The 27,510-nt window shown below is 51.1% G+C and overlaps 1 protein-coding gene across 1 annotated transcript in view; it reads right to left on the bottom strand.

Annotated features, from left to right (window-relative positions):
* The window catches only part of Atp2c2 (ATPase secretory pathway Ca2+ transporting 2), a 58,562-nt gene extending 32,621 nt beyond the window's left edge, over nt 1–25,941 (bottom strand). The window contains exons 1-4 of the mRNA XM_021220345.1: nt 25,692–25,941; nt 6,644–6,754; nt 4,570–4,686; nt 696–785 (exon numbers count right to left, since the gene is read on the bottom strand). Coding sequence (XP_021076004.1) covers nt 696–785; nt 4,570–4,686; nt 6,644–6,754; nt 25,692–25,784 — 411 coding nt within the window. The 5' untranslated portion in view covers nt 25,785–25,941. The remainder of the gene's footprint in view (nt 1–695; nt 786–4,569; nt 4,687–6,643; nt 6,755–25,691) is intronic.
* Nucleotides 25,942–27,510: the final 1,569 nt, after the last annotated feature.

Raw genomic sequence — 27,510 nt, 5'->3', positions numbered from 1 at the left:
CCAGTAAGTAATATCCCTCCATGGCCTCTGCATCAGCTTCTGCCTCCAAGTTCCTGCCCTGTGTGAGTTCCTGTCTTGACTTCCTTTGGTGATGAACAGCAATGTGGAAGTGTAAGCTGAATAAACCCTTTCCTTCCCAACTTGCTCCTTGGTCATGATGTTTGTGCGGGAATAGAAACCCTAAGACAATATATATAAATATAAATAAATATATATTAGAATATATATCAACCATATATATAGAATATATATCATCCATATATACACATATATGTATGTATGTATATGTATATATATGTATATATATCTCCCACTACCACTCCTGGACTGTCCCCTCTTAAAGCTGGAGCCAAAATGACCTCTTCTGAGATGTTTCTTTTCAGTATTTGATTGCAGCAGGGAGAAAATTAGCTAAGAGGTAGTGACTGCATGTTCTAACACAAACACTCAGACCTTACAGGGAAGGGAGAAGACAGCAAACAGCCTACCCCAAATGGTGCCTGGGAAATGAAGTTGTCCTGTAGCCTCTGTACAGGTGCACATGTGTGCTCCCACATTCATGCATGCATGCATACATACATACATACATACATACATATATATGCAAACTATGATCATGTTTTGAAAGACAGCTGCAGCAGACATTGCCAGCCCTGAGCATCCCAGTCCAGGAGTGGAGGCCGCCAGTCACTCACCAGGGCGATGCTGACAGCATCCTCATACTCTTTGGTGAGGACGCTCACCACGGATGAGCCCAGCAGCAGCAGGATCAGGGGGTTCCTGAACTGAAAGGTGAACAACAGAATCTCAGTGTCGCAAAAGTCAGCAGAGGTTCCTCTCTGCAGCTCGTGGGCAGCTCAGACCTTCACATGAGACCAGGCTTCCAGTCCGTACACAGGGGACTGCTCCATCCATTATTCCTCCTCTGTAGGCAAGTCCACCATTGACAGACTTGTGGGCTAATCCTGACACTACCCTCACCCAGACCCGGCCCTGACTTTGAGTTCTTTGTCTCGCCTGGCCACACATCATCCATCAAGGATCTCTGTGGGGTCTATGGTGGATGCCCATCCTGGCTACCATCCGCAAGCACTCCACTCTTGCTACAATAGACCCCCGAGGCTGTGTACCACAACCACCCCTGTGATAACATCTGGGGACTCTACAGATGTTCCTCTTAGCCCCCACATGTGTCACCCCATGTCACTTAGGCATTGAAGTCCCAAAGATCTCACCAAAGGACTTTCTGTTAGTGCCTTGTCTGCCAATCCTTCACTCCGTGACGGCTCGCGTTACAGAGGATGGAAAGGAAATACAAACCCAGCAAAGATCAGAGGGCAGAGCCAAGGAGACCAGGGAGATCTTAAATGTATCTCCACCTTTGAGCTTCCTAGTGGCCAAGGCACAAAAGGAAATAAGGCCCAGTACATGGGTCCCATAGCCCGTGAGAAGCACAGCGGTGCGTGTTGGTGTGACACGTGAAGGGGCTGAGCCCCGCCATCAGGCCTGGAGCTGTCACGTTTAGCCTCTGTGGGAGGACCTGCTGGGTTGAGGCAGCTCAAGCACCAGTCCCGAGTTGGCCCTAGCAAACGCCTCTTCCACACCAGAGGCACAAAGACACCTTGACCCTATCAGCCCATCTGTACTTGACAGCTGGGAGGTGACAGTCCTGCGGTCACAGGCCTCACCTACCCTGGATGTCACACACAGTGTCTTCATGATCCAGCACAGGCTCCAGTGGTGTGATATGGTGGACAAGAACTCAGGAATTTTGCTTTTTTTTCCCCTGCCTGTCTCCACCACCGACTCACAATCTGGACCAACCTCCGACTTCTCCCAGCCTCTAGTTTCTTGTGCATAAGAATGCTGTCTGTCTGCCTGTCTGTCTCTCTCTTTCTCCTCTTCCCTTACCTCCCCCTCCCCTCTTTATCTTTCACTTTCATTTTTGAGATGGAGTCTCCTTAGCTCACTCTCCCCTCTGACTTGGCCACACGGTCAAGAATGGGTTTGGATTCTTGGTCCCTTTCACGTTCACGTGCCTGGGGGCCACAGGCATCCATGCTGTGCCTGGCTATTTTAAGATCCCTGGGTCAGCATCTCACTCTCTAGCACAGGCTGAGGCAGAACTCACAGCAGACCTTCTGAGTGTTGGGATTTCGTGTTAGAGTCTCCACGTCCAGTTGCGTCTGGCTCTTTGGAATCATGGCATGAGAGTAGCCAGCCCAGTGCCCAATAAGTGGCCCCTGCCCGTGGAACCAGGCTGATACGATAGTATTTGGTATTGGTGGGATGGAGAAACACTGGCTGTGCGGCTTCAGGGATGGTTCCCGACCCAGCAGAAGTGTCTCCTCCTCCTCCTTGCCAGGGCTGCACGGAGGAGGGATGAGGAGGGATGGGAAGGGATGGGAAGGGATTGGAATGAGCCGGTCCTTCAGAGAGAATCCCACCACACAGTGGGATGCTTTCAAGCTCTGGATTTGGGTCTGAGACACATGGGGTGGGGGTCTGCTGGCAAGGAGAAGGGACCTGATCCCCACAAAGCCCAAGACCTCCCTCCAAAATACACAAATCGATTCATCCAGAAGGGTGCAGTGTGCCCCGTAAGAGCAATGTCATAGGATACAGACGACTCTTCTCCAGACTCCATCATGTACCAAAGACCGTCACAAGCCATTTAAGGGGACCAGCCACCCAAAGCTATGAGTGGGTCCTGTACATATCCCTCCTGAAACTCAGCAATCAGTCCACTGGGCATAGAACGAGACATAAAGGAAGGCTCCCCCATGACTGCCTCTTAAAAGTTTAGTGGATGTAAGAAAGGGATGAATGTATGCAGGGTATACAGAAAGAATCTGTATGCCCATAGGGCCATAGACTCCAGTAGGTGTGTCCTTGAACTTATAGAGGAAGAAGATAGGTGAGCCGGCCATTAGCCCACGAAAGAGACGGTGAGAGGCTTTGCTACGGGGGTTCCTGAGAAGTGTTGCAGGGAGCTTTCAGTGTGCAAGCAGAGGGCTCCAGAGGAAAAGACAGGCTGTGCATCTCCGCGAAAGCCAACGGGGCAGAGCTGCCTGAGCCCCGGCTGGTCTCCATCCTTAGGCTCTAACTTCCAGCAGCCTCCACGGCCTGGACAATGACTCTTCTGAGTTTGGCCTGATCCACCCCAGTGCCTATAACCCAGTTTTGGTGCCAAAAGCGTCAACACACTGTACTGAGAGCTGGGTAGTGATGTGGGTGAAGCCCACTAGAAGAGGATGCTCCCTGAACTGTGATTGGTCCTTGGACCAACCAATCAAGAAAGCTTTAAACATAGAACCAATCAGAGAGCGGCTGCAGCCTAGGCCAGCCCTGGAGTCTACAAACTGGAAGAGAAAAGGCCTAGGTTGGAATGAGAAATGGAGGAAGGAGGAAGGGAGAGCGACTGCCAGGAAGCTTCAGGGGTTCTCGGAGATCTCTGCTTGGTCACTGGGATTAGCACAAATTTCTAGACCAGAACGGGCTGCTGTGGTCATTCCCCTTTCCCTCATGGCAGCTACGATTTGACAAGTAGACCATCGGTCAGCACCAGGCCAGCACGGAGCTCATCAGCTAAGATGGGCGGGTACCCAGGGACAGACTGCAAGGGTATGAATGACCTCAGCATCACAGCCTTCTGCTGGGTGACTTTGGGCTCCTGTACCCAAGATGAGCAGGTAAACTTGAAGTTCAGAACCACAGGGGTGTGCCTGTGTCACTCTTGTCTCTGTCTTTGCCTGCCCCTCCCCCCACCCTCACTCCCGCCCTGTGTGCGTGCGTTCGAGCTTATTCGTGTGCGTGCGTGTGTGTGTGTGTGTGTGTGTGTGTGTGTGTGTGTGTGTGTGTGTGCTATCTTTTACTAGCCTGGAACTGGCTAAGTAGGCTAGGCTGGCAGGATCCACCTGTTTCCTCCTCTCTGGTACCAGGATTTCAACCACAGGGCACCAAACTCAGCTTTAAACGGAGTAGATTCTGGAAGCCAAACTCAGGCCCTTGTGCTCATATGGCAAAACCACTGTCCTGGCTGAGTCGTCTCTCCAGCATGACAATACCTTCACCTTTATAGCCTCTCGAGGCACACTCTTCCTGAATTCTTTCTTGGCCTTCTGAAATGCTCCTTTGCCAGGCTATCTCGTCTCTTTCTCTCTGCTTCCTCTGGCAAATCTGTGTGCCACAGGGAAAAAGTTTCCTGTTCCTCTGCCGCACTCCCTCCACCGCTTTGCAAACGGCTTTAGGGGGATAATAAAATAAATCGGCACTACTTATTTACTTACTATCTGGTATGATGCCTGGTGTGTGGCAATTGTCCCTAGTGCCCATGATGGCTAGTAAGGGTTATGGCCACCTATATCTTTAGTCACCTATGCAGGATTCCTTCTGGAGGCTCGGGGCATCCAAGAGGACACAAGTGTTTATCTTAAAATGTATTCATCCCACACCCCAGGTGCAACCTGTCCAAGGACACCCAGGGTCAATATTTAAAGAATGAATACTTGACCCGCCCTTCCTGGCCAGTGCCCCTAGTGACCACAGCGAAGGATGTCCTGCCCCTACCTGATCCAGGTATTTCTTCCACACGGGCTCAGTGTTATCTGTGACAAACTCGTTCCAGCCATGGACCAGCCTACGCTGGGCCACTGCAAATTCTGACAGGCCACTGTCCAGGTCCACCTAAAAGGAGATAGGAATGTGGGGTGACCACGCTGTCAGTCCCAGCGAGGACCAAAGAGCTAAGTCACGGGTGCCTGGTGAGAGCCGGCATCTTCTGGGGGTGGGGTGGGGAGGGGGAGTAGGAAAATGGGCTTGTCCCTGCAGGAGAAGACACTTGAAGGGAGGGCCTCTCCCCTGCACGTCCAGCACATAAGATCTCATAGCTCTCTGCCAGCTCTCATCTCTAAGGGAAATGTTCTCACTGACCAGGTCTCTCCTAAACAATCGAACTGATTCTGTTCACACACAGACACAGGCACACGCACACAAAGGGGCTTCATACCCATTTCCCCCACCTTCCTCTTGCTCAACTTCAAAGGATGCTAAAAGCATGTTGTCCCTCTTCTGCATGTCTTTTTTTTTCTTTTTTTTTTTTTTTGGCTTTTTGAGACAGGGTTTCTCTGTATAGCCCTGGCTGTCCTGGAACTCACTTTGTAGACCAGGCTGGCCTCGAACTCAGAAATTCGCCTGCCTCTGCCTCCTGAGTGCTGGGATCAAAGGCATGCACCACCACGCCCAGATGACATAAACTTTCATTTCATACGGGCTACAGTCCAGTCGGGAGGTGAAGATCACTGCCAGTCAGGCTATGGTTCAGTATCAAACCATTCTCAACATAGACGTTGACTATGACAATACTGCTCCTTTATAAAACAAACGGGAGGGGCTGTGAGACCCTAATGGCCTAGGTTTGCAGAGGAAGGGTTGAGAGAGCTTCAACAACGGATATCTCAAACATGAGGATGCCAGGAGTTGGCCATCTGCTCTCTCCCAACCTGACACCATAAACCCAGCTCCCTGACCATCAACTCTCGTAAGAACTTATTACCCTGCCAGTTACCCAGCTTCACTCCTTGTTTAACCTTAAAAGGTTCCCCTCCCCACCACCTACAAGTCCCTGAGGATGTAGATGAAACATCTTCAAACACCCCTGCCCTGGCCAACGGTGCATGGCCACACAGACCTTGCCCCAGAGACCCCGACCACCTCCTCATGGGCATAAATACCATGTCCCTTAATAAGTGGAACCAGTTCTCCGAAGCTGTTCCCAGGTGTTGTTCATTGTGCATGCACGCGCACGCACACACACACACACACACACACACACTCACTCACTCTCTGCTTACTGTGATCCTGCCCTGAGCTCACCCACACCCAACTAAACTTCCCTCCCTCCAGTCCAGCTAGGTGTGCCATGGCCTATCTACCCCCAAAGGGAAGCAGACACTGGGCACTTCTGCACACAAATCCCCATACACGTACACTTACATACATCCCAATACCCATGCACAGGATCACATCTGCCCATGTAATACATATATGCATGTGCACATACCCTTATACACACATGCAATTCATGCATATGTGCATGCATACAACATACCAACACACATATGTGTGTACACAAACATGCATGCACACGTGTGCACATACGGGTGTCACCAGTCTGCCTGGTGTTCCAAATAACATAAGCTAAAGATATGATGTTGGCTCCATCCGGTGGCCCCAGAGGTTGGACTCCTAGGCCAGGGTTGGTGCCTCTCCTACACTGCTCACAAATTCTGAGTCCCTCAGACGCTCATGAGAATTTGATGTCTGTAGTTGGCATCTCGGAGCCATAAAAGATGAAGAGTGAGGGGAAGGTGTGGCGAAGAGTTTGAGCCCTGATGACAAGAGGCTGGAGGAAGCTAGGCTGAGCAGTTTCCTAACAGTGCTGGTCTCTGTTGTCATCACTGCCAAAGGAGCAGTGGGTGGAAGGACTCATGGCTGCAGATGCAGTGCGACCTCACGCTCTGACTCTGTGTCTGTACTCCACCTGGAAATGTGAGTCAGCATAGCCCCTCCCGTAAGCTGATCTCGGGAGGTGTTTTTGTAAGGACAATGATAAAAGGAATAGACACAGTTACGGAATTCTTACATGGAAGGCTCGGGCCAGCTCCTCTCGGCTGCATTTGCAGGCTTCCCCGGGCGGCAGAGCGGCGACAGTCTTTTCTCTCTCGATAGCTTTCAGCTCGCACTGTTCATCAATCTGTGGAGAGAGCAGCGCGGCGGGTGAGCATAGGACATCTTGCTAGGTGGCCTCTGGTAAAACAGGGCACACATATGCAAAGTGAGTATTCATCAAATACAGCTGCCAACCCATGAGGTCCGCTTCTACATCAGGAGACAGGTGGCTTCAGTCCCCAGTCTCCCTCTCCAACCACCCAAAGTGGTTTTTCCAACGTGAGCTCTACAGAGATAGCGGTGTGCACAGCACCTTTCGCCTGTGCTTTCTCTCCACGTCAGTGACAGTGTGCGGGATGACTGCTCTTTCTAAAGGTGCTCAGATCTCCCCAGCACGGGTAGATTCAGCTCTCAGCCATTTATTTATTTATGGTCAATGGCTATTACTGACACCTCTGTCTGGAAATAACCTTTGTCTGTTGTTATTATTATTATTATGTTCCTGTGTGTATGGTATGTGTGTGATGGTGTTGTATGAGTACGTGTATTGTTGTATGTATGCACGGTATGCGGATGGTGTGTTATTATTATATTCTAGTGTGTGTATGGTATGTGTGTGGTGGTGGTGTATGAGAATGTGTGATGTTGTATGTGTGTACGGTATGTTTATAGTATGTTTTTATTATATTCTAGTGGTGGTGAATGAGTATGTGTGTTGTTGTGTGTGTGTATGGTATCTGTATGGTGTGTTATTATTATATTTTAGGGTGTGTATGGTATGTGTGTGGTATATGTATTGTAGTGTGCACATACACATGGTCAACATGCATGTGTAGTGTGTACATACATGTGATCAACAAGTGTGTGTATAGTATGTGCATACATGTGGGGATTTTCATTGATGTGTTCAGGTTTTTGGTTTTGTTTTTTGTTTTTGTTTTTTTGTTTTTTGACATGTTCAAAACCCTGCCACCTTATGGTGGGAATCCAGGTTAAGCATAAACTGTTGAGAGTGCCCCCTGTGGCAATATGTGGTATCACACCCTAGTTCTATAAGCTTTTCTAAAGAATTCCAGGAAAGGGGTAGAGGCCACCTGTTAGGTTCTCCAGGGCTGAGATCCGTGCCCAGACCCCAAGGCACATCACATGCCCAGAGGCCCGGGACACTGCGACAACAGACAGACCTCAGTGCCAGGGCACATCAAGATGTTTACAGCGGTCTTCCCAGAATTCCGACACCGGGACGTGATAGCATCTCTTCCTTCTCAGCCCATCGCCGGGAACTGGGAAGGAGGAAGGGAAGAGGTGGCGACATCTTCCTTCAGCTGAGGTGGAGTCCAAGTTCCTCTTCCTTTCTCACCAGGGCAGCACCCCAAGCAAGAGTTAGCACCTGACGGCCCATTTGTTATAGGGACCAGCAACCACATTCGCCTCTGGGATTCTGCGTCTGGTATCAGGAACCAGAGCCTGGCAGAAAGGACACAGCTCCTCACCAGGCTCTGTGGTCCCCGGAATGCCGCCATGCCAATGATGAGCTTGGCGCAGATTCCCTCTCCAGAGAAATATGCGCCACTGGACTGTTGGCTCTAGTTCTGCAGTGCCCATCCAAGCCCCTTACTCCTGCTCCCGCTGCATGGGAAGACAGCCCTGAGTGTGAGCACACCCGTGTCTCTCCCTCTGGCTATGCCACACTCGCTTTCTAAATGCAGTATCCTGTGACCTTGAAACATCATGTGTGTGCACACATACATACACACACATATACATACATATAGACAGACACACATATACATATATACATACACACATATACACACACAAATACACATATATACAAATACTCCCATATACCCAAAGGCATACACAGACATATATACATGCGCACACACAAATACATACACATACCTCACACACAGACAGACAGACAGACAGACAGACACACACACACACACACACACGCACACACAAAGGCTTGGCGACACTCAGCTCCTGGCTGCTATCAGACACATCCATGTCTCATGACCTGGCTATGGTGACTGACACCCACCCCTTCAGGTGTCTGTCCCCATTCTGTGTCCTGTTCCCCTACCCCCATCTGCTCCCCTTGCCCCCTCCTCCCCAGTCTTCGCAATCATAGCCTTATTTTCTCTGAGGTTTGACCTCTGTGGGTTTGGTACAATAGAATCCCATACTAGCTGACCTTCCCTGCCCCATGCCTCCTCTGTGACCCCCCCGCCCCCCGGGTTGTTTTCCTGCAGCAAACAGCCTGCCGATCCCATGTGGAGCCCTGGGGCAACAGCCCAAGACACTGAGACTTCTCAGAGAAGCTTCCTCCAGCAGCAGGCTCAGGCTGGAACCTACAAAGGACAAATATGGCCTCCCATGGAAGACACAGACTCAGCAGCTCAGTCCCGTCCTCTCTGCCTCCTGTCTGTCCAGCACAGGGGCCCCATTCATTTCACTGAGACCCCAGGAATCTCTGCCCTGTCCCGGGGCTGGTATCACGTGGGTTCCTCCGACATACTTGTGAGAAACTGACCTCTGCCTCAGTTTCCTTCTCTGAGTAGTAAGGACCGTCACAGCAGAGGCATCACAGAACTGCAGTGGGCTACTGGACGAAAGGAGAGGGAAGACCTAAGAAACTCCAAACCTAGGTGATGAGGGGACAGCAGGATTCCTTTCAGAAACTAAGGTCCTAGAGAGAGCACCAGGCTTCATAAACAAAGAGGACAGGGGCCCTGTCACCTCTGACATTCAGGTGAACAGTCAAGAATTCCTTTGTGCATATGAAACTGAGACACACATCTACTGCAAAAAAAATTTTTTTTTACTTAAACTGAGCTTATATGTGCATTCTCAGCACTTGGGAAGCTGAGGCAGGAGGACTGCTAAGAATTCAAGAATTGCCAAAAATAGTGATTTTTTTAAAAAAAGCTATAAGTCTCGTGTGTGTGTGTGTGTATGTGTGTGTGTGTGTGTGTGTGTGGTATGTGTGTGTTTGTGTATGTACATCTTGCAGTGACTCTAGGTGTGAAGAATTTGAGAGACACTGAGAGATATGTGGTACTGTCTTGATGGAGCCATTGAACTCTATGATAAAGATGGAGGGGTCACAAGCTAAGAACAGCAGGTGGCCTTCTGGAACTGGGAGAGAGGCAGGGAAATAATTCCCCCCCCCCCTGGAACCAGCACAAGAAGCCACCCTGGTCAGACTGACTTTTAACAGGAGACCCTGGTTGGCCTCTGTCCTCCAAGCACTAAGGAACACATGGGTGTAGCTTGGAGTGCTGGAAGTTTGTGTTAGGTCAAAGCAACAATGGTATTGCCGAGCTCCATGCTCCAACACCTCCCTGTACCCAGCCACTCAGTCCTACTGACCGATACACAGGCCTCCCACACTGCACCACTGGTGGGGGTGGCCACAGTCTCACTTACACAGGAATGTCAGCATGGTAGGTGCTATAACGTGAAAGGTGAGTGACCATGGTAGCTGCATGCACAGCCGTGCACAAGGAGGCAGTCAGAAGGTACAGGCACAGGAGCAGGCAGGGAGTGGCGGTCATAGCACAGGGTGTCCCTTACGGTGGCACCACCGTCCTCCCTACAGAGGCCAGTGCCTGTGCAGCGGCCTCTGCAGCCCACACGAGTCTACCCTAACCATGCTCCGTTGGCTCGTTCCCTTATTCCCCGGGCTTCCTCCTGCACGCAGAGAACCCTGCCCGCTGCCTGGGAGACCACAGTTCCTGTGCTATGCCAAGAAATTATGCAAGCACCGCCGCTTAAATCAACAAGGAAAAACACAAGGAGGAAGACAAGCCGTCCAAGTGCAAGAGGAAGCTGGGGCCCGCCTTTTCTTGGGATCTCCGAGTGAGAGAGGACTTTCTATGTACAAGATAAAACTCAGATTAAGAAACGCATTCAAAGCCCAGATAGAAAGGAGACTGGGCATCCTAACACACAGGGTGAGCACTGTGTGCTCTGCAACATCCAGAGATAATTCTGCTGCAGGAGAAATGTGAGTCTCTGGCTTGTGAAAGCGGAAAGCGACCATCCATTCGACTTTTTCTTTTTTTTTTTTTTTTTTTTTAACCAAAACTGGGTAAAGGATGTGGACTGAGGCTGCCAATCCCATGATAAAGCCAAGGATATCCACACATTAGTTCTGGTGCCAGGGAGAGCTTACCTCTCACATACAGCTGCGGGGCATAAACCAGGACGGTCCCATTGCAGGGTGTGGGACACCATCTATGTTAGAAATGCATCTATGTTAGAAATGTCTTGTTCAGACAGACCTTCCCACAGAAGGGGTTTCCCAGAGCCTCGCTGTTTATAACAGTTCCGGGTTAGCGTGCCAACCCACACCCCCACTGGTGGGCTGGCTGGCCAACCAGCAGACCATCACGATGCATGGCCCAACGCTGACCCTGAAAGAAGACCAAGAGACCTCCCCGAGTTCCCTGGTTGAAGAATGCCTGCCATAGTCAGGCGTGCAAATCACAAACAGCTGTCTGGACACTCACATGTGTGTACACCTGAGTGAACCCCGCCCAGAACCAGCATGGAACTTACAGGTCCCAGAATCCCCCTGGCACTGGGCATCTCTCACACACTGCCTTCCAGAAGTATTCAACCTTGCTTTACACATGGATCTGCTCTGCCTGCTCCAGAAACCCATAGAACTGTCACACCCAGGGACCCCAGCCCTCCTGTTGTCTTTGTGAGAGTGGCTGTTTATCTACCAGCCACTGCAGGTCACTCTCTGTCGCTCTGTGGGACCACGGGCGTTTCATTCCATCAGTCTATAGCAGCCCAGTATGGTGATTTATTAGCTGGTCGGAGGGGCGGGTATGTGGGTTGTATCCAGTTTGGGCTGTTACATCACAGGCACACAAAACTATGAGTTCCCACGGCAGGTGTTTAGCTATAATGGACATTTCCACGGAGTCTTCCCCAAATAGTGGCGCCATTAACGAGAGATAGAGAAGGAAAAAAGACCTGTAGGTTGCTGTCAAGAAGGTGACCCATACAAAACACGGAGGAAAAGAAGGTGGAAGACGCTTCCAGCAGAATCCGCCAGACAGTGGGGACTCTGGTGGCCTTTGAGTTTGGGAACCTGGTGCTAAAGGCAGGGACAATGGGGGGTGGTTTTGTGCTTTTGTGAGTCCTGAACTAATGTAAGAGTTACTGATTTAAGGTGGGGGGGCAGTCTTGCCTTGCCTGGGGGTAAGGATAGACAGAGGGGCAGCAGCTACCCCAGGAAGAAATGCTGAGAGACCATAAGACCCAGCTCTCTAGGGAAAGGGACTTATGAGAAAAAGCTCCCATTCTCCTCCTTCCAGCCCAGAGGGTGTGCTGCAGGCAGAGAGCAGCTCTGGAGGAGTCTTAGGTCCTACGCACCCTGACAGGCAGGTCTCCTGGCATAGTGTACGTGCGGTAGAGAAAGAGAGGGGGCAGATTTTGCAAGTGAGCCCAGTAGGGCCCGGTGCTTTTTAGTATCAAGTGGGGAAAATTCCTCAAGGCAACAACTCAGGGAGCTGTGGCTAGACCGGAGGCTGCTTGCTTGGGATTCGAATTCTGGTGCCCTACCTGCCCACTGGGCCTCCTTCAGCAAAGCCCATAGCTTTCTCAAATCCTGGTGAGACACCCTGTGGTATGACCTCAATAAGAGCACACAGCTGAGGCTGCTGAGAGACAGCCCCGCTGCAGCCTAAGGTCAAGATGGGCAACAAGTTCCTGCCTGGGCTGCAATGGTGTCTAGAGTATGCATGTATTTGCATGCGTGCATGTATGCATGTATGCATGTATGTGTACGTGTGCATGTGTATACATGAGAGTGTATGTATGTGGGTGTGTATGCATATGTAAGTGTGGGGTGTGTGCGTGCATGTGCATGTGCATATGTGTGTGTGTGTGTGTGTGTGTGTGTATGAAGCAAGGGCTAAAGGAGAATCCAGCTCTCAGTAAGACATATCATGACCCACCAGGTGTGCTGTTCAAGAGGGACAGCATTGTCAGGGAACACAGCTGGGCTGAGTGACAGCCAAAGTAATCGGAAACCAACACATAGCTGTCAAGGGGAGGAGATCGTTCGCACACAGGTAAACCACGTGATTCAGAAATAGCCCTATTACCACGAAGTGCTCGGGGAGTGGACACAGACTGTTTGGGATTTATTGGATTGAAATGTACGGGGTGTATATATGCACAGACACAAGGCTGAGTATAGACAAACAGTGTGTGCCTACACACCCCCCTCATCCCATTAGCAAAGACAAACAAAGAGGTTTTTGTTTGTTTCTCAACCCAGTGGCCCAAGCAAAATGCACACCAGGACCTAAGAGACAAGGCTGCTTCTCGTGAGTCCAGCCTAGTATTTCTTCCCATTTCAGTGGTCTCACCTGCTTCTGGGGAAGGCTGGAAGGGCAAGGGGACCTTATGAAGGGTCTCTCACAAGACAGATCTGGGCACCTAGAGCAGTGAGTACTGACAGCAGCAGACACAAACAGAGTCAAAGCGGAATGCATGTGTTCACACGGCTGGGGGATGACTCAAGGGGCGGGGAGAAGAGGAGGCGCAGGAAGTGGCTGAAGAGTGGGATTGGGACATCACTCGTCACGCTTTTACTCAGGCAAGCATCACCCAGGCAGGCCAGAGAGAGACACGTCAGTCCCAGCTCAGGCTAGGAGCTGCCACCACCAACAATGGGACACTCAGCATCACAAGGACACTGGGGACCTGGCTCAGTTGGTAAAGGGCTTGGCGCATAGCCATGAGGATCAGAGTTCAGTGCCCACCAGCACGCATGTAAAAAGCCACACATGTCTGTGGTCCCAGAGCTGAGGACACAGAGGCAGACGATACAGCGGAACCAGCGAGCTCCAAGTTCAGTGAGAAACTCAGTTTCAGAAAGCGAAGAATAGAGGAAACGCCCAACTCAAGGCCAACCTCAGCACACAGTGAGCACACACACACACACACACACACACACACTCCACAAGGCCCTTTAGAGAGTGGACCTAATGTATATCTGAGGAAACACCCGCCCAGCCCAAATGGGGGATCGTTCCACAAAGTTATAAGCGTGGAATCTTTAAGATCTTCAGGGACCTCAGAATGGGCATGGTAGCACACACTGTTAATCCCAGCACTTGGGAGGCAGAGGCAGGTGGATGTCTGTGAACTGGAGGCCAGCATGGTCTACAAATAAAGTCCAGGATAACCAGGGCTACACAGAGAAACCTTGACTTGAAAAACTAAAAAGTTCTATTGATCTTGGAAGAAAGTCAGGGACCTCAATGATCAGGAAAACCAAGAAACCATTGCATATAGCAGGTGACAAGGAGGTTCCAGACCCCAGCGAGTCCATACACCACATGAATGGCTCCTGTGGCTACAAGAGATACATAGAGGACCATACAATCCTTATTGCAATTAGGAATAAACATCTTCAAGTGTTTAGGGGTAATGGATCATCATGTAATTTGTGCCCAAATAGGGATGACAAGGGTGAAGATGAGGTGGTAAGCATAGACATGTATTAACTATAAGGATCTGGATGAAGAGCATTCAGTGTCTGTCTACTGGTCTCCAAACAGGTCCCCCTTACAGCTGCGGACCCACTTTGCATAGTCACTGAGCACATCTGGCCCAGCACAGCTGCCAAGCTGGCGAGTACCCGCTTCCGGGTCTGTCCGTAAGGTTGGCGATTCGCAGTGACCACTTGGTTGAAGGGGGCAAGTGGTGTCCCAGGATGAGGAGGCCTGAGCACTAGAGCCTACCTCCTGTTGGGCAGTGGTGCCACCAGTCCACCTCCCTGCCTCACAGACAGAGCCGCGGCTCCACGTCACCCACCCACTCCTTCTGGGATTGGCCGTGCCAGGTGGGTTTCTTTAAGACCTGCTGTGGCCTGCACAGCAGGAAGTCGCAAGGCCTGAGCTGGGTCCAGGATGACAAGGAAGGCGACTCCAGGAAGCACCACGCCTGTGTTCCTGGAAGCAGAGTCCAACCCTGGTTTGAGCTCCAGGCTCTGCCGGCTGGTCTTGAGGCCACCTCTGTGGACTAGTCCATAAAGGTGGCTTTCCTCCAGCCCTGAGAAAAACCTGCCTGCTTCTTCCTGTGATGCCCAGGGCCTCCCTGTGGGAAGCATCGGACCCCTAACCTCAGTGAGGTTCCGTCTCTGATCCCAGGTCCCTGGCTGGAGCCGTGTTGGGGGTTGGGATTCATCTGGCCAGGAAGAGACAGGAAGAATGATTGGCTTACTCACTTGACACACAGTCCGTGTCCACGGGGCTGGTTGCATAAAACAGTTTGAAAAGAGGCTGAGGAGCCTAAGAGAAAATTATCCAGCACAGAGGAGTAAAACTTACAAGTCAGAGGACCAGCCTTCACATTCCCAGGCGAGTCGTCTAACTATAGACAAGCTCTTGAAATTTCGGAACCTCTGGGAGCCCCCTCTAAGGGATCAAAATGGGAAAGGAACCTAGCTAGGTATGGACACCATCCAAGGTGAATACGCCTGCCTAGCAATGTTGCAGGACTCGGGGGGGGGCATATGGGGGGAGCTGAGGGGCAGGGGAATTGAGATGTCTCACTGAAGGTAGACAGGGACATGTAATAACACCTACCTATAATTAAAGACTAACAACGAGAACTGAGCCTTATAAGCATAAGGATCCAAGCTAAATTTCCATAAACCTCACTAAATTCAACAAAAACAAACCACCAAGCCGTCCTGGGAAGGAGGCAGGTTCGAGGCAGAGAGAGAGATGACTCCCTCTCTGGCCAGCCAGTCTAGAAGCTCTGGCAATTTTCAGGCCAGTGGGAGACAAAATATGGTGTTACAGGGAACAAACACAACTCAAGGTTCTGGCCTGACCTCCATGCAGGTGTGTGCAGGGGACACACACACACACACACACACACACACACACGAACGGCCCTCAGGTGGCGCCCTCAATGCTCCACCCCCTACTTAATACTTATCGCGACTTAATGATCTAAATATTTAATCCTCTACTTAATCACGCTTTCCCAGGAGGCACCTCGGATGTGCACCATTTACCCCACTGTGCACAGGGTAGGTTCAGGCGTGGGGACGTGAAGGCATTACACAAGCTCTTACAAGGCCGGGTGGAGCAATGCGGTCTACAGGAAAGCAGCCGGGGCCAGAGAATCTTGCAACACATCCCACAGTCTTCAGAGCGAAGAACCAGAACGCCCTTGCACACCATAGCCTGGCCGTCACACAGCGGCCTGGACGCTAACAGCGCCCGGGAGGCAAATGGGGCCAAAGTGTGTGGTGGGGACGAAGCTGTGAGATTGTGGCCATTGAGATTTTCTGTGGGTTCATGAGGGGAAAAAAAAAAATAGGACAGGTATAGAAAGAGGAAAAATGGGAAGACAAAGCAGGAAGGGTCACGTCTAGTCCCCAGTACTCCAGAGACCACAATTAATAACCATGGACGCGGGCAGAATTTAATGAGAAGAGAAGGCAGGGCGCACGGATCTATCACTACCTCCATGCTTGGGGGACGGGTTGGGAAGGAGCAGCTGTGAGGGAAGTCTGCAGAAACCAGAGAGAGAGTATGTGAGTGTGTGTGTGTATGTGAGAGTCAGAGAGACACCTGCCCTCAGGGCTTCCTGGAGCACAGCCACCTCCCAGATCACAGAGGAGGAAAAGAGACGTCATTTCCCCTGGAAACTGCCACCATGACCATGCATTTGGCTCCACGACCTGTGTGTGATGTGTGACTCAGGAGCGTCTCAGTCAAGTGCAAGTCTCAGTTCCCTGAGCCCCACCCCCTCCTCCAGAAAGTGTCCGTAGCACAGCAGAAGCAACAGGCTTTGTCTGTCTGTCTGTCTGTCGCACTCCACCCTCCCTCATCAGGCCTACCTCAAGACACTCTACAGTAGGGCAGGCACTCTGCTCACTTACTCCAGAGAGGGAGCATAGGAGGAAGATGTCTGACCAATGAGAAGCTGCTAATCCATCAAGTGGATTTCACGGTCCAGGGAGCACCAGGGCTGGGTCTCAGGGAGCACCAGAGCCACCAAGGCCAGCTGAGGCCCAGAGTGTCAGAGTCACCCTAGGTGTCAGTGTCTGAGTGTGTGTCTGCACTTGTCACGCGCTCCCTGGGGCTGCTAGGAGGCCCATACAACTTCTTGGTCATTTCATTTATTCTCCACAGGTGCCACGGGGTGGCCTGCGGATGTGCAAGGACCACGAGGACTCCGCTAACGCAGCCCAAAAGCTATGAGGGTCCTGTGGACAGGGCAAAGGAAGAACCCAGAAGCCTGGCAATGAACCCAACTCACTGATTCTTATGACCAAGTATCTCCTTACACAGCAGAGCCCAGGGAGATACCAAACGAGTCACCTCAGCCTCCCTCATACACCAGGAAGGGATGGGCCTGCCAGGCGCTGCAGCTGGAACTCTGGGCCAGGGGGTGGTCTCAGATCAGACCGCCACCCCCCAATACCCACAAGACCAACCACATTTGATCTGCCTAGCAGCAAAGACTTATAATCCCTGGAATACATGAGAGGTCTTTTTGTTTTTGTTTTTCGAAACAGGGTTTCTCTGTATAGCCCTGGCTGTCCTGGAACTCACTTTGTAGACCAGGCTGGCCTCAAACTCAGAAATCTGCCTGCCTCTGCCTCCTGAGTATTGCCACCATGCCTGGCTACATGAGTGGTCTTGTGGGTGACACACAAACTAACCAGGCCTCATACACTCAGCCATTCAGAGAGATCATGTGTGCAATGATGACCTTGGTTCTGGAAGTTTCCAGAATCGCAAGTTGTGAGTACGTCTTCTCTGTCTACACGTGATCATGCTTCACTGGGCTCTCTTCCCTCCAGTGGGGCAACAGAAAGTTCTGGAAGAGGCCTTGTAATAGAAAAATTTCTGCCTAGATGTGGGGACAGCCAGGGGCTTGGCCTAACTTCAAGTACTACACACCCTCCATGGATTTCCCACGGTGGCTGCAGCTCCTTGGGGGGACAAGGACTCCTCAGGAGATGTTTCTGTAAGGAACTTACTGCATCTCCTCCCATGACCACCACTACTCCAGCCTCAGGGTATGACTTCTCTGCAGTCAGGGCCACTGAGGGTGGTCCATCAGTTGGAGTTCTTAACTCAGGACACAAGATGCCCTCAGAGGATGACCAGGATGGGCAAGAGAGATGGTGTTCTCCAGCTCAGAAGGAGCCAGGAGCTGGTCCTTCCATCCCAGGCTTCCAGTATGACACACAGCACTTCCTCCAAGGATGGCCTGGCTCACCTGGGGCCTCTGTACCCATGAGCGACACTATTGAACCTCCACCCCCAGCTAGGTCCTGTAGATAGAAAGTCGGCAGGAAGCTGAGAAAGACCCCAGCCCTCTAGCCCTGGTGGTCATAGTGACCACAGGCCCCACTGAATGGTGCTGCGCTCCCTGCCGGCTGTCATTCTCAAAGTTCGACAGGTCCAAAGCCCTCCAAGGAGATAGGTGGGATGGCTCAGCAAAGAAAGAAAGATCCTTGGTGTCAAGTCTGAGGGTCTGAGCTCGAGTCCTGGGACCCATATGGTCGGAGGAGAGACCTGATTCCCATAAGTTGTCTCTGACCTCCACATGCACGAAATAATTTTTGAACATGTAGTTAAAACCACTACAGGAACTGCTCAGAATAGCCCGAGGCAGCACAGACACAATCGTGTGTCAGTGTTAATTTTCCCTCCCCCTTTGGACACACCAGGACTGTGCTTCAGTGTTAAACTTCCCCTTCCCTTCTGCACAATGACTGTGCCTCAGTGTTAATCTTCCCCTTCCTTTTCAATGAGAACCCAAGACATGTCCACTTTGAGGCTTCCTGGGTGTAAAACCACAGAGGCAAAGATCTCCCATCCCACCTAAGGAAGAAGTTCAAGGGAACAAAGCGTGGGGCTGGATGGCTCTGCTCATTCAAGGTTTCACTTCCCGTCACCCACTACTCCAGAGGCATTGACTTCCCTCCCTCTGGGGTCTCTGCATATGTCTAGTAGTTATCCATAAAGTGCAATCCTAAGGACATAAGACAAGGCCGTTGAGGTATCTCAGTGGGTCAAGGAGCCTTGTCACTAACCCCGATGACCAGAGTTCAATCCCCGGGACCCACATGGCGAAACGAGAGAACCGACTCCCCAGAGTTGTGCTCTGACCTTCCTACATGTACTGTGACACCCTCGTCCCCTGTCCACTAACCACGGTTATTTAAGACCCTGAGGCTGGCGAGACGGCTCAGTGGCCAAAGGCACCTGCTTTGCAAGCTCGGAACCCATATTAAAATACGGAACCAACATCACGATGTTGTCCTCAGACCCCCGCATGTGTGCTGTACCCAACGCGCACCTTATACACATATACACGGTAACCAATAAAATAAATTTCGTAAAAGCCATGACAGCGGGAGACAGACACACACTCTCTTCCATTTTTTTGCACAAGGATCTGTTTTCCTTTCACACCCAATCCTGGGAATGAGGCAGCCAGCTCTGCCCTTATACCAGCCGTAACCACTTTGAGCCAAGCCCCTTTCCTGAGCCCCTCACTCTATGGTACTGACCCGAAGCAACTCTGCCAGGAACTAGTGGGAGTGGGGAAGGCCAAGAATGACAGCCTGTGTGTGTCCCCCACTTCCCATTGGCTCCTCATGAGTCAGGCTGGGGTCTGGCCTGATGGAGCTGCTCAGACTCCCAGCAACCTCTCCCAGCTCCTGCAAAGCACCTAGCTAGCTCTTCACTCAGCCAGGGTCCCTGGCCAAGGCCCAGTGTGTCCCAGTTAGGAGGTTCCCGGATGCACTTTCTGCCATCTCTCATTTCAACAGGACATCAGCAGGGCGGGAGGGGAGCTCCAACATTTAGGTCCTCTAGAAGCCAGACCACTTTGAGCATGAGACAGGCAAGTTCCTAGCCTGATAGAAGTAGCTGACTTATTAAAGAGTTATTAAGGATCTACCTATCCCTCTGGTAGATAGCCTTGTGCTCACTCATGCTCGGAAGACCCAAACCCCAGCTCCTAGTCCCACCCCCGCCACGCATAGACACACACCAAACACTTCAGCTGTGTCGATCCCGGCTTCAGAGATGACTCCAGGTTTCTTTACCTTTCCGGACAAAGTTTGTGGCATTAGGACTAACCAGACACCACAATGTCATCTTTATACATTGACTCTCCAGGATCCTCAGGCTGCCTGAGAACTTACTAAATTAAATCTCTTTGCACAGACCTGGTGGCACTAGTGACAAGATTCTCAAAACACAGGAGAATGGAGACATCACAGATCTCTGCTGGGGACTCTGCAGTGTAAGCTACGGAGGTTAGAGGGACAGAGAGGGGCAGCCAGCCACAGGCAGGTGTCTGACATGAATCCTGCCTTTGTTCACAGCTCCCTGCCTGCCACCACCAAGGAGCCCCAGAGCGAGTTATTATATACAACAGACCGAAGTGAAGCAACACTGTCCTGTAATCCAGATGTTCCTTATCTGCGAGCAGCCAAGCCAGTTCTGCAGCTATTGGTCACAGCCAGCTTGCCGCCAGGTGTCACAGGCCCGAGACTGATCACCTTAAACTAGGAAGCTCCTAGATAGTGACATCCCATTCGACACACACGTGTGGACAGGGCTATTCTTGGTGTGAGGAAGCTCACAACTCCAAACTCTGAGGCCAGGGGAAAAAAAATAGCATCAAAGGAAACATTACAAAACTAGGGACTCCCGAGCAGGCTGTGTGTGTGTGTGTGTCCATGTGTGTATGTGTGTGCATGTGTGCATGTGTGCATATGTGTATGTGCATCTCTGTGTGTGCATATGTACATGTATGTATGTACATGTGCATCCATGTGTGTGTATCTGTGTGTGCATGTGTGTATCTGTGTGCATGTATATATGTGTGTGCATGTATGTGTGCATGTATATGTATATCTCTGTGTGTGCATGTGTCCATGTGTGCATGTGTGTATCTCTGTGTGTGCGTGTGTGCATGTGTACATGTGTGCATGTGTGTATCTGTGTGTGTGCATTGTGTATCTGTGTATATGTGCATGTGTGCATGTGTCCATGTGTGTATGTGTGTGCATGTATGCATATGTGTATGTGTATTTCTGTATGTATGTGCATCTCTGTATGTGTACATGTGTGTGTGCATGTGTATCTGTGTGTGTGCATGTGTGTATGTGCATGTATGTGTAGTATTTTTTATACGAATCATGTCAGTTCTGCTCGGTTTTGGCAGGGTCTCATGTAGCCCAGGCTTTCCCTGAACTATCTATCTACGGAGGCAGGGGAGACTGAATGTAGATCCTCCTGTCTCCACTTCTAGAATGCTGGGATGACAGATGTGCACATCTGGCTGGAAGTCGTCCCACTACTGTGGGAGGTCAGCCTGAGGGAGCCCCTAATTACCACCCTGCTCTCTAGTGTCCCCTCAAGCAATGTGCCACCCCTCATCCCTTCCCTATGGAGGGGACTAAGCCTGGCGCTCCTTCCTGGAAGTGCAGAGGTACGGCAGAAGTTGTTAGTCCTCATCCATGGGGTTCGATTTGGGTATTCTAAGGCTACCTTTACCCCACTGAGCCGTCCCCGTCTGCTGGGCCACAGTGAGCCCCGTGGAGAGGACCACATGGCCAGCAAACAGGCCTGCCACAGCCATAGTGGTGAGACCACAGTTCTGCACACAGTGTGACCGCCACCTTGAGAGCGACCCTGAGCCAGGAACATTCAGCTGTACAAGTGCAAGTATCTGCTCCAGGCTGGGGGGGGGGGGGGGAAGTGTTCTTCAGCCAGGCGTGGAGAACGGAACCAGCCATTGCACATCATGACTTGGGTCTCGGTCCTTGGAGGTCTCGTCACAGCAGCCTTGAACTTTCTAAGTACAAGCCCGTGCCCACAGCTGAGCCTGTGGCACCTTTGATTAGCAAGTTGAATGTTAATGTGAACTGAAGTCACAGCCCAGTGTTAAGACGACAAGGGAAGAGGGTACAAGCCTTTCCTCAAAGACCCCTGTGTATCGGTGAGTTCTGTTCCGACGGTTGTGAGTCAGCCTCAGGCTAAGAATACGTGTTCATAAATTCTGTGCTTTATAATATATGTGTGTCATCTATACATATCATCTCTTTATGTGCAATGGACATCTTGTCATTCGACTCCGGCTCTAGCAATTGTTGTGTGTTGGGTTGGGCTGAGGAAAATGCCTGCACTCCCTGCCGGCTTCTTTAACTGACATGATTCATATCAAAAAGGCTACACGCATATGCACATATGAACACACATGCATGTGTGCACACATACAGCTGCTCAGTATATAGTAACATATATACATATATATGTTATATACATATATTTATATATACATATGTATATATAAATACATATATACAGGGCTTTGCACATGCTAGACAAGGGTTAGGTCATTGTTTTTTATTTATTTATTTTGTTTTTTGAGACAGGGTTTCTCTGTGTAGCCCTGGCTGTCTTTGAACTCACTCTTTAGACCAGGCTGGCCTTGAACTCAGAAATCCACCTGCCTCTGCCTCCCAAGTGCTGGGATTAAAGACATGCACCACCACTGCCTGGCTTGTTTTTATTTTTAATTAGTCTTTTTTTTTTTAATGTATATGGGTGTGTGCCTGTGACCTCATGTATGCAGTGATCCCATACGTTGGAAGAGTACATAGATCCCTTAGAACTGGAATTACAGATGACTGAGAATTGCCATGTGGGTCTGGGAATCGATCCTGGGTCCTCTGGAAGAGCAACCAGTACTTTAACGGAGAAGCCACCTCTCCAGCCTGAGCATCCAGTCTTGAACATACAAATCTGTGATTGTTTTCTTTACTGAGTCTCTGAAGTCTGGCATGTTTATGAATATGTGAACAATTGCCAAGTCCTGATTTAAAACCAGTCAAAGGTCCCCATGACTGTAAGTAGAAAGGCCAGATTCTTTCTGCCAAGACTCCTGGGGTACCTCCGTGTAGCCTGACCTTCTCAGATTAGCCCCTGTATTTCCCTCCTCCTGTCTGGCACTCTGCCAGGCTCACCCATCTTTCTACTCCTGTTAATCTCAAACTCTGCTCTCTCTCTCTCTCAGCTCCACACTCCACAGTCAAGGTCAACAGTGACCTGCTTCCACCCACCCGGATGGATGCCTAAGGGCAGAGAGTGGGGGCATTGTCCCCGGCCCAACCCAACACAGGAAAGTTGCTGGCACCAGGGTCGAATGACACGGTGCCCACTGCACATGCCATCTCCTGGCACTCAGACCTGGATCTGGAGAGCCCCAAAAGGTGGCAAGGTCAATAGTCAGGATAACAGGACAGGTGGGGGTCACGTCCACCTCAGAAGCGACCTCGAGGGTAGAGCCAAGATCCCTGGAGCTGGCACCCAGCCTTCTCTGGAGCAGGAATTTCTAGTCTCTTCTTCTCCCACTGTACAGAACATGAGAGAGAGCTTTGTCCAGCATCAAAACCAAAGAGTCTTGCAGACACCTGTCCATTCATCACTCTGGAAACACAGGAAAAAGGCGCTACCTCACCAGCTGGGTGTTGAACCTCAAATCTGGTTTGAACCCTGTAACTTGGGGATTTCCCCATCTCTCTCTCTCTGTCTCTGCCCCTTCTAGACTCTTTGGCTTTCTTCCTCCGCACATCTGAATCAATAAGACCATTGATGAAGCATCTCTTCTTCCTCCTTTACCTGTCACTCTCTTCCCCTCCCCACAAACTAATTTGTGAAGACTGTGAGCTGTATTACCTTCTTCGCTGCCCAAGATTGTCCAATCAAGACTTGGCGAGAACCAAATGATGCCCGTCAGAACCTTGGCGCTCGTCTCTGTGCCAAAACGGTCATAAAGTTCATCTGGAGGCCAAAGGCCTCGGAGGGGACCTAGCCAGTCTCAGGACAGCTGCGTGTGCTGTGAAACCAACCAGTACCCGCGACACAGCACAGACCAAATGATCATAAGGCCAAGTCACGACAGTTGCAGAGACGATCCCAGAGTGAATTGGGTTCCTCCCCAAAGTCTCTTGGGGGGCCACAGGGTTCCAGCCCCGGCAGGATGCAGTGTCTCCCCAGCCTTCTTCCTTTATCTCATTCCTGGAGACCGGTTTTTAGTGTGGTTGTTTGGTTTCTTGTGGTACTGGGGATGGAAGCCAGGGATTTATGCATCGATCCACTGTTGAGTTCCACTCTCCCCAGACCCTGACTGTGCAACCTTATTTCGTGCCTCGTGCTTGTAAGGCCAGCTTTGGAGACAGTACACCACACAGCTGGCCTTTTTCTGAGGATTGCCTGTATTGCTGACCTCCCCATAAGTCTGCACTACTGGTCATCACATGCCCAAGGCTCCCTCACCTTCAGTGTGCTACAGAGTGTATGGCCAGGTGGGAAATACACCTGCAGACAGGTTGCCTTTGAACAGCTTGGGGGACCTTTGAATAGCTCGGGGGGAACGAAGTCCACCTGGCTCAGAGCATCTCCAGGTGGACTTCACCAAGACCACACCTGCACACTCTTAGAATCCCTGATGACAACTGGCTACACATCAGGAGCCCCTAGCCTTGCCCAAAACATCAAAAGACAGAGGCAAAAAAAAAAAAAAAAAAAAAAACAAAAAACAGAAAAAGGTGGAAGGAAGTCGTCAGTGTCAACAAATACACTTCTGACTCCTGCTAACCACACGTTACAAACGTGTAAGGACACACTTGGCATTAGTGAAGGATTATAGTACACCACTAACCTGTGAGGTGGCAGAGAAACACGGATAGTTTTGGGTTCTGTGGTTCACAGCCCTAAGACCAGAATTCTTACATCAACACCAACACGGATGCATACAATAACCTTTGTAAACAAATGCATAGATAGATACCTAAGAACTACACCATCAAGTGTTTTGACCATGGCATTCCTTGGGAGAAGATAAAATTGAAATATTACAAAACATCTTCTGTTGTTACAAATTTAACCTAGACCCTCCTCCCCCTTGGCATGACAAGACACCCTGGCTAGGTGGCCTGAGAACTTCATGTCCCTTAAAGAGCACAGGTGTCAGCTCCCCGTGGACAAGCACGGAGTTCTGGGTGTGCTTGGAGTTTCCACTCTCAGACTTGACAAAGCTGGCAGGGGTGGGGAGCTGTGCTGGTGGGTCACCAACCTACTGGCTGGACCCCAACGGCGCCATCAGAGTCACAGAAACAGCGTTATGGTTGTTGGTCCTGTAGAGAAACTTCTTGCCCTGGAGCTCTGTAAGGTTATCCCAGAAGCCCCCTTGAGGTTCAAAGACAGGAAAAGGTTCAGAGTGGGGTTTTGGTTCGCTTTTTAAGAAAGGGTTGCTCTGGGTAGCTCTGGCTGGACTGAAACTCACTATATAGATTAGACTGGTCTCCATCTCAAAGATCTACCTGTCCCTGCCCCCCAAGTGCTGGGGTAAGAGACGTGTGCTACCATGCCTGGCTCAGAGCAGCTTTTTAAAAACCACACTGATGCAGAGGAAAGTCCTCTCTACAGGAGCCCCGCTAAGCCGCTTCAATTTTCAATTTTCACTCTTAAACTTGAGCGGGATTTTGTGTGGCTTTGTTTGTTTGTTTGTTTGCTTGTTTTTGGTTGGTTTGTTTGTTTTTGGTCCCCATCCCTTTCAATCCCAGCAGCCTTTCTTTAAAAGTTCATGCGGCTGTCTCTCTGTGTAGAGAGGCGTTTAAACTCCCCTGAATCGGAGAAAACGAATTAACTCCCTGGCTAGGTGGCCTGCTAACTCCATGCCCTTAAAGAGCACAGGCCTCAGTTTCTTGGTCTCAAAATGGGCTGGCCTAGCCAAGTTAATTGCTGAGTCCTGCGCCTTGAGCCAGGTGGAGCTGCTTACTTCGAAGCTAGTTTCTTTTCAGAGTCAACAGAGGTGTTGAGAAGAATCTCAGAGTCCAGTGAGCCACGCGGTCCCAGGGGTCAGATACAGAGTCCCAGGGGACAGATGTGGGGGTCTAACCCCATGCTTCATACCAAATCGCCCAGACTCACCAGGGTCTCCACCTCGTCCCTCTCCAGCGCCTTGTACCGGTGGTTCTGGCCCAAGAAGGCCAGTTTCTGCAGAAACTTGAGGCGTCTCCCCATGTTGAACGGGTGTCCAGGTTGTTCCACAGCCGGCCGTAGGGACTGGTCGCAGTCCCTGCCCGCGTCCCTGGGGCCCTAGCGAGGCCGCGGCTGCTGCGCGCCCAGGCTTCCCGGGCGGCCAGGTTGCCGGGGAGCTGCCTACCTGGTCCCAAGGTGAGCCCCGCCCCTGGGCAGGGCTCAGCAGCTCCGCCCTCTGCACGCCTGGCCCGCCCCGCTGGCGTCAGGACCCCAAACTCCAAGGGTCAGCCGCAGGGGCTCTGGAAGGATCAGGAAGCCACTGTGTGGTCTCAGAGCTCTGATTCTTGTCCAAACCTGCCAGAGCATAAGAATCGCCTGAAAGGGAGAAGTCCTGAGTTAAAAGCCTTACCTGGGATAGAGCAGCTCCGGGCCAGTCAATTATCTGGCCTCTCTGAGCCACCTGGCCGCATCTGTAGCTGAAATAGAGCAGAAAGCTGAGACCTTACCTACAGGAGTCTTACCTACACCTATGTAGATGCGCCCTTGGGAGTACGGAAACTGGGGGCGCCACAGCCACCTGTGGAAGATCTCCGACCTTTATGTTTACCTGTAGAGCACACTCCTCTCTTTCTAATGATCAGAACAGCAAACCCTGTCCCAGGAAAACAGTGTGGTCCCGAAGGGCTCTGCACAGAGAGTGTTTGCATCGGCAGCACACTGGTACCCTATGACATGGAGAGGGGTACACTTCGGGCTGCCCAGTGTGTGCTCTGGAAAGCCACAAGGCTTTAAGGTGGACCAGGGTCCCTAGCTCCACGGAACAGAGGTGGCCCTGGGTCATGTCCCATCCTGGGTTTACTTATGACTTCTGGCACTTGATCAACTGACTGCATATTTGTTTGTGTGACTAACCTGCCCCGTTTGAGCAAATAGTTACCACGTGCCTCACTGGCTCCCCCAAGTGGTGGCCACTGTCGTCCTAGTCAACCTGACGGGACGCTTTAGTGGGCTTCACTTGTCCCCTGCATCTTTCTCTCTTAAAGGCGAAGCACCTCCATCATCCCGCCGCCCATCCCCCACCACGATGCCTGCTCCCGCTGTGAGGCCCCTCCCCCAGCAGGAGACTTAAGCCCGCCCCCCACCCCAGTCCTAAAAAAAAAATGAGGGAAACTGCTGGACCCCCTCAGCTTTGCAGTCCAGCTTCCAGACGTGTGTGACCTTGGGTGACTTTCCCCTCCTCTCTCCACCTCAGTTTACTTCTCTGTGAAATGAGAGAGACACTGCCTACCCCACCCGCGTGAGTCTGCATCCCAGAGGAAAGCAGCGCCAGAGAAGTGGATTGAGAGACTGTCTCCAAAGATGTGGACATGGCAGGAAGAGCGTAAAGGACCTGAGAGAGCAATAGGGCGAACTGCCTACTGTGCATGGAGGGCCTGCAGGGTAGACAATGAGAGAGGAGAGACCCACTATGTGCAAGTCGGGGGAGCTTCAGGGGAAGAAATGGCTCTGAGTATAAGCCAGGAGGCCACTGGTGTCCCCCCCCCCCCTGTGGACTGAGTCTCTGGGAGAAGGGTAAGAACACATTCTGTGTGCGCCAAAGAGAAACTTCCAGAACAAATGTCAAGGCCTGCTTGCTGTTGTTGCCGATGCATGCTTGTGCAGAGAGAAGACTCTGTCACTGCCTGGCACGGGCACCTGAGTTCTCAGGAGAGTCTGTGGTTCTTGCGGAGAACACATGGGAACTTGGCTCCGTTTTCTCCTGAGTCTT

This window comes from Mus pahari, chromosome 20, assembly GCF_900095145.1.
Source record: "Mus pahari chromosome 20, PAHARI_EIJ_v1.1, whole genome shotgun sequence".
Classification (NCBI taxonomy): Eukaryota; Metazoa; Chordata; class Mammalia; order Rodentia; family Muridae; genus Mus; species Mus pahari.
This window is presented reverse-complemented; position numbering and strand designations above follow the sequence as displayed.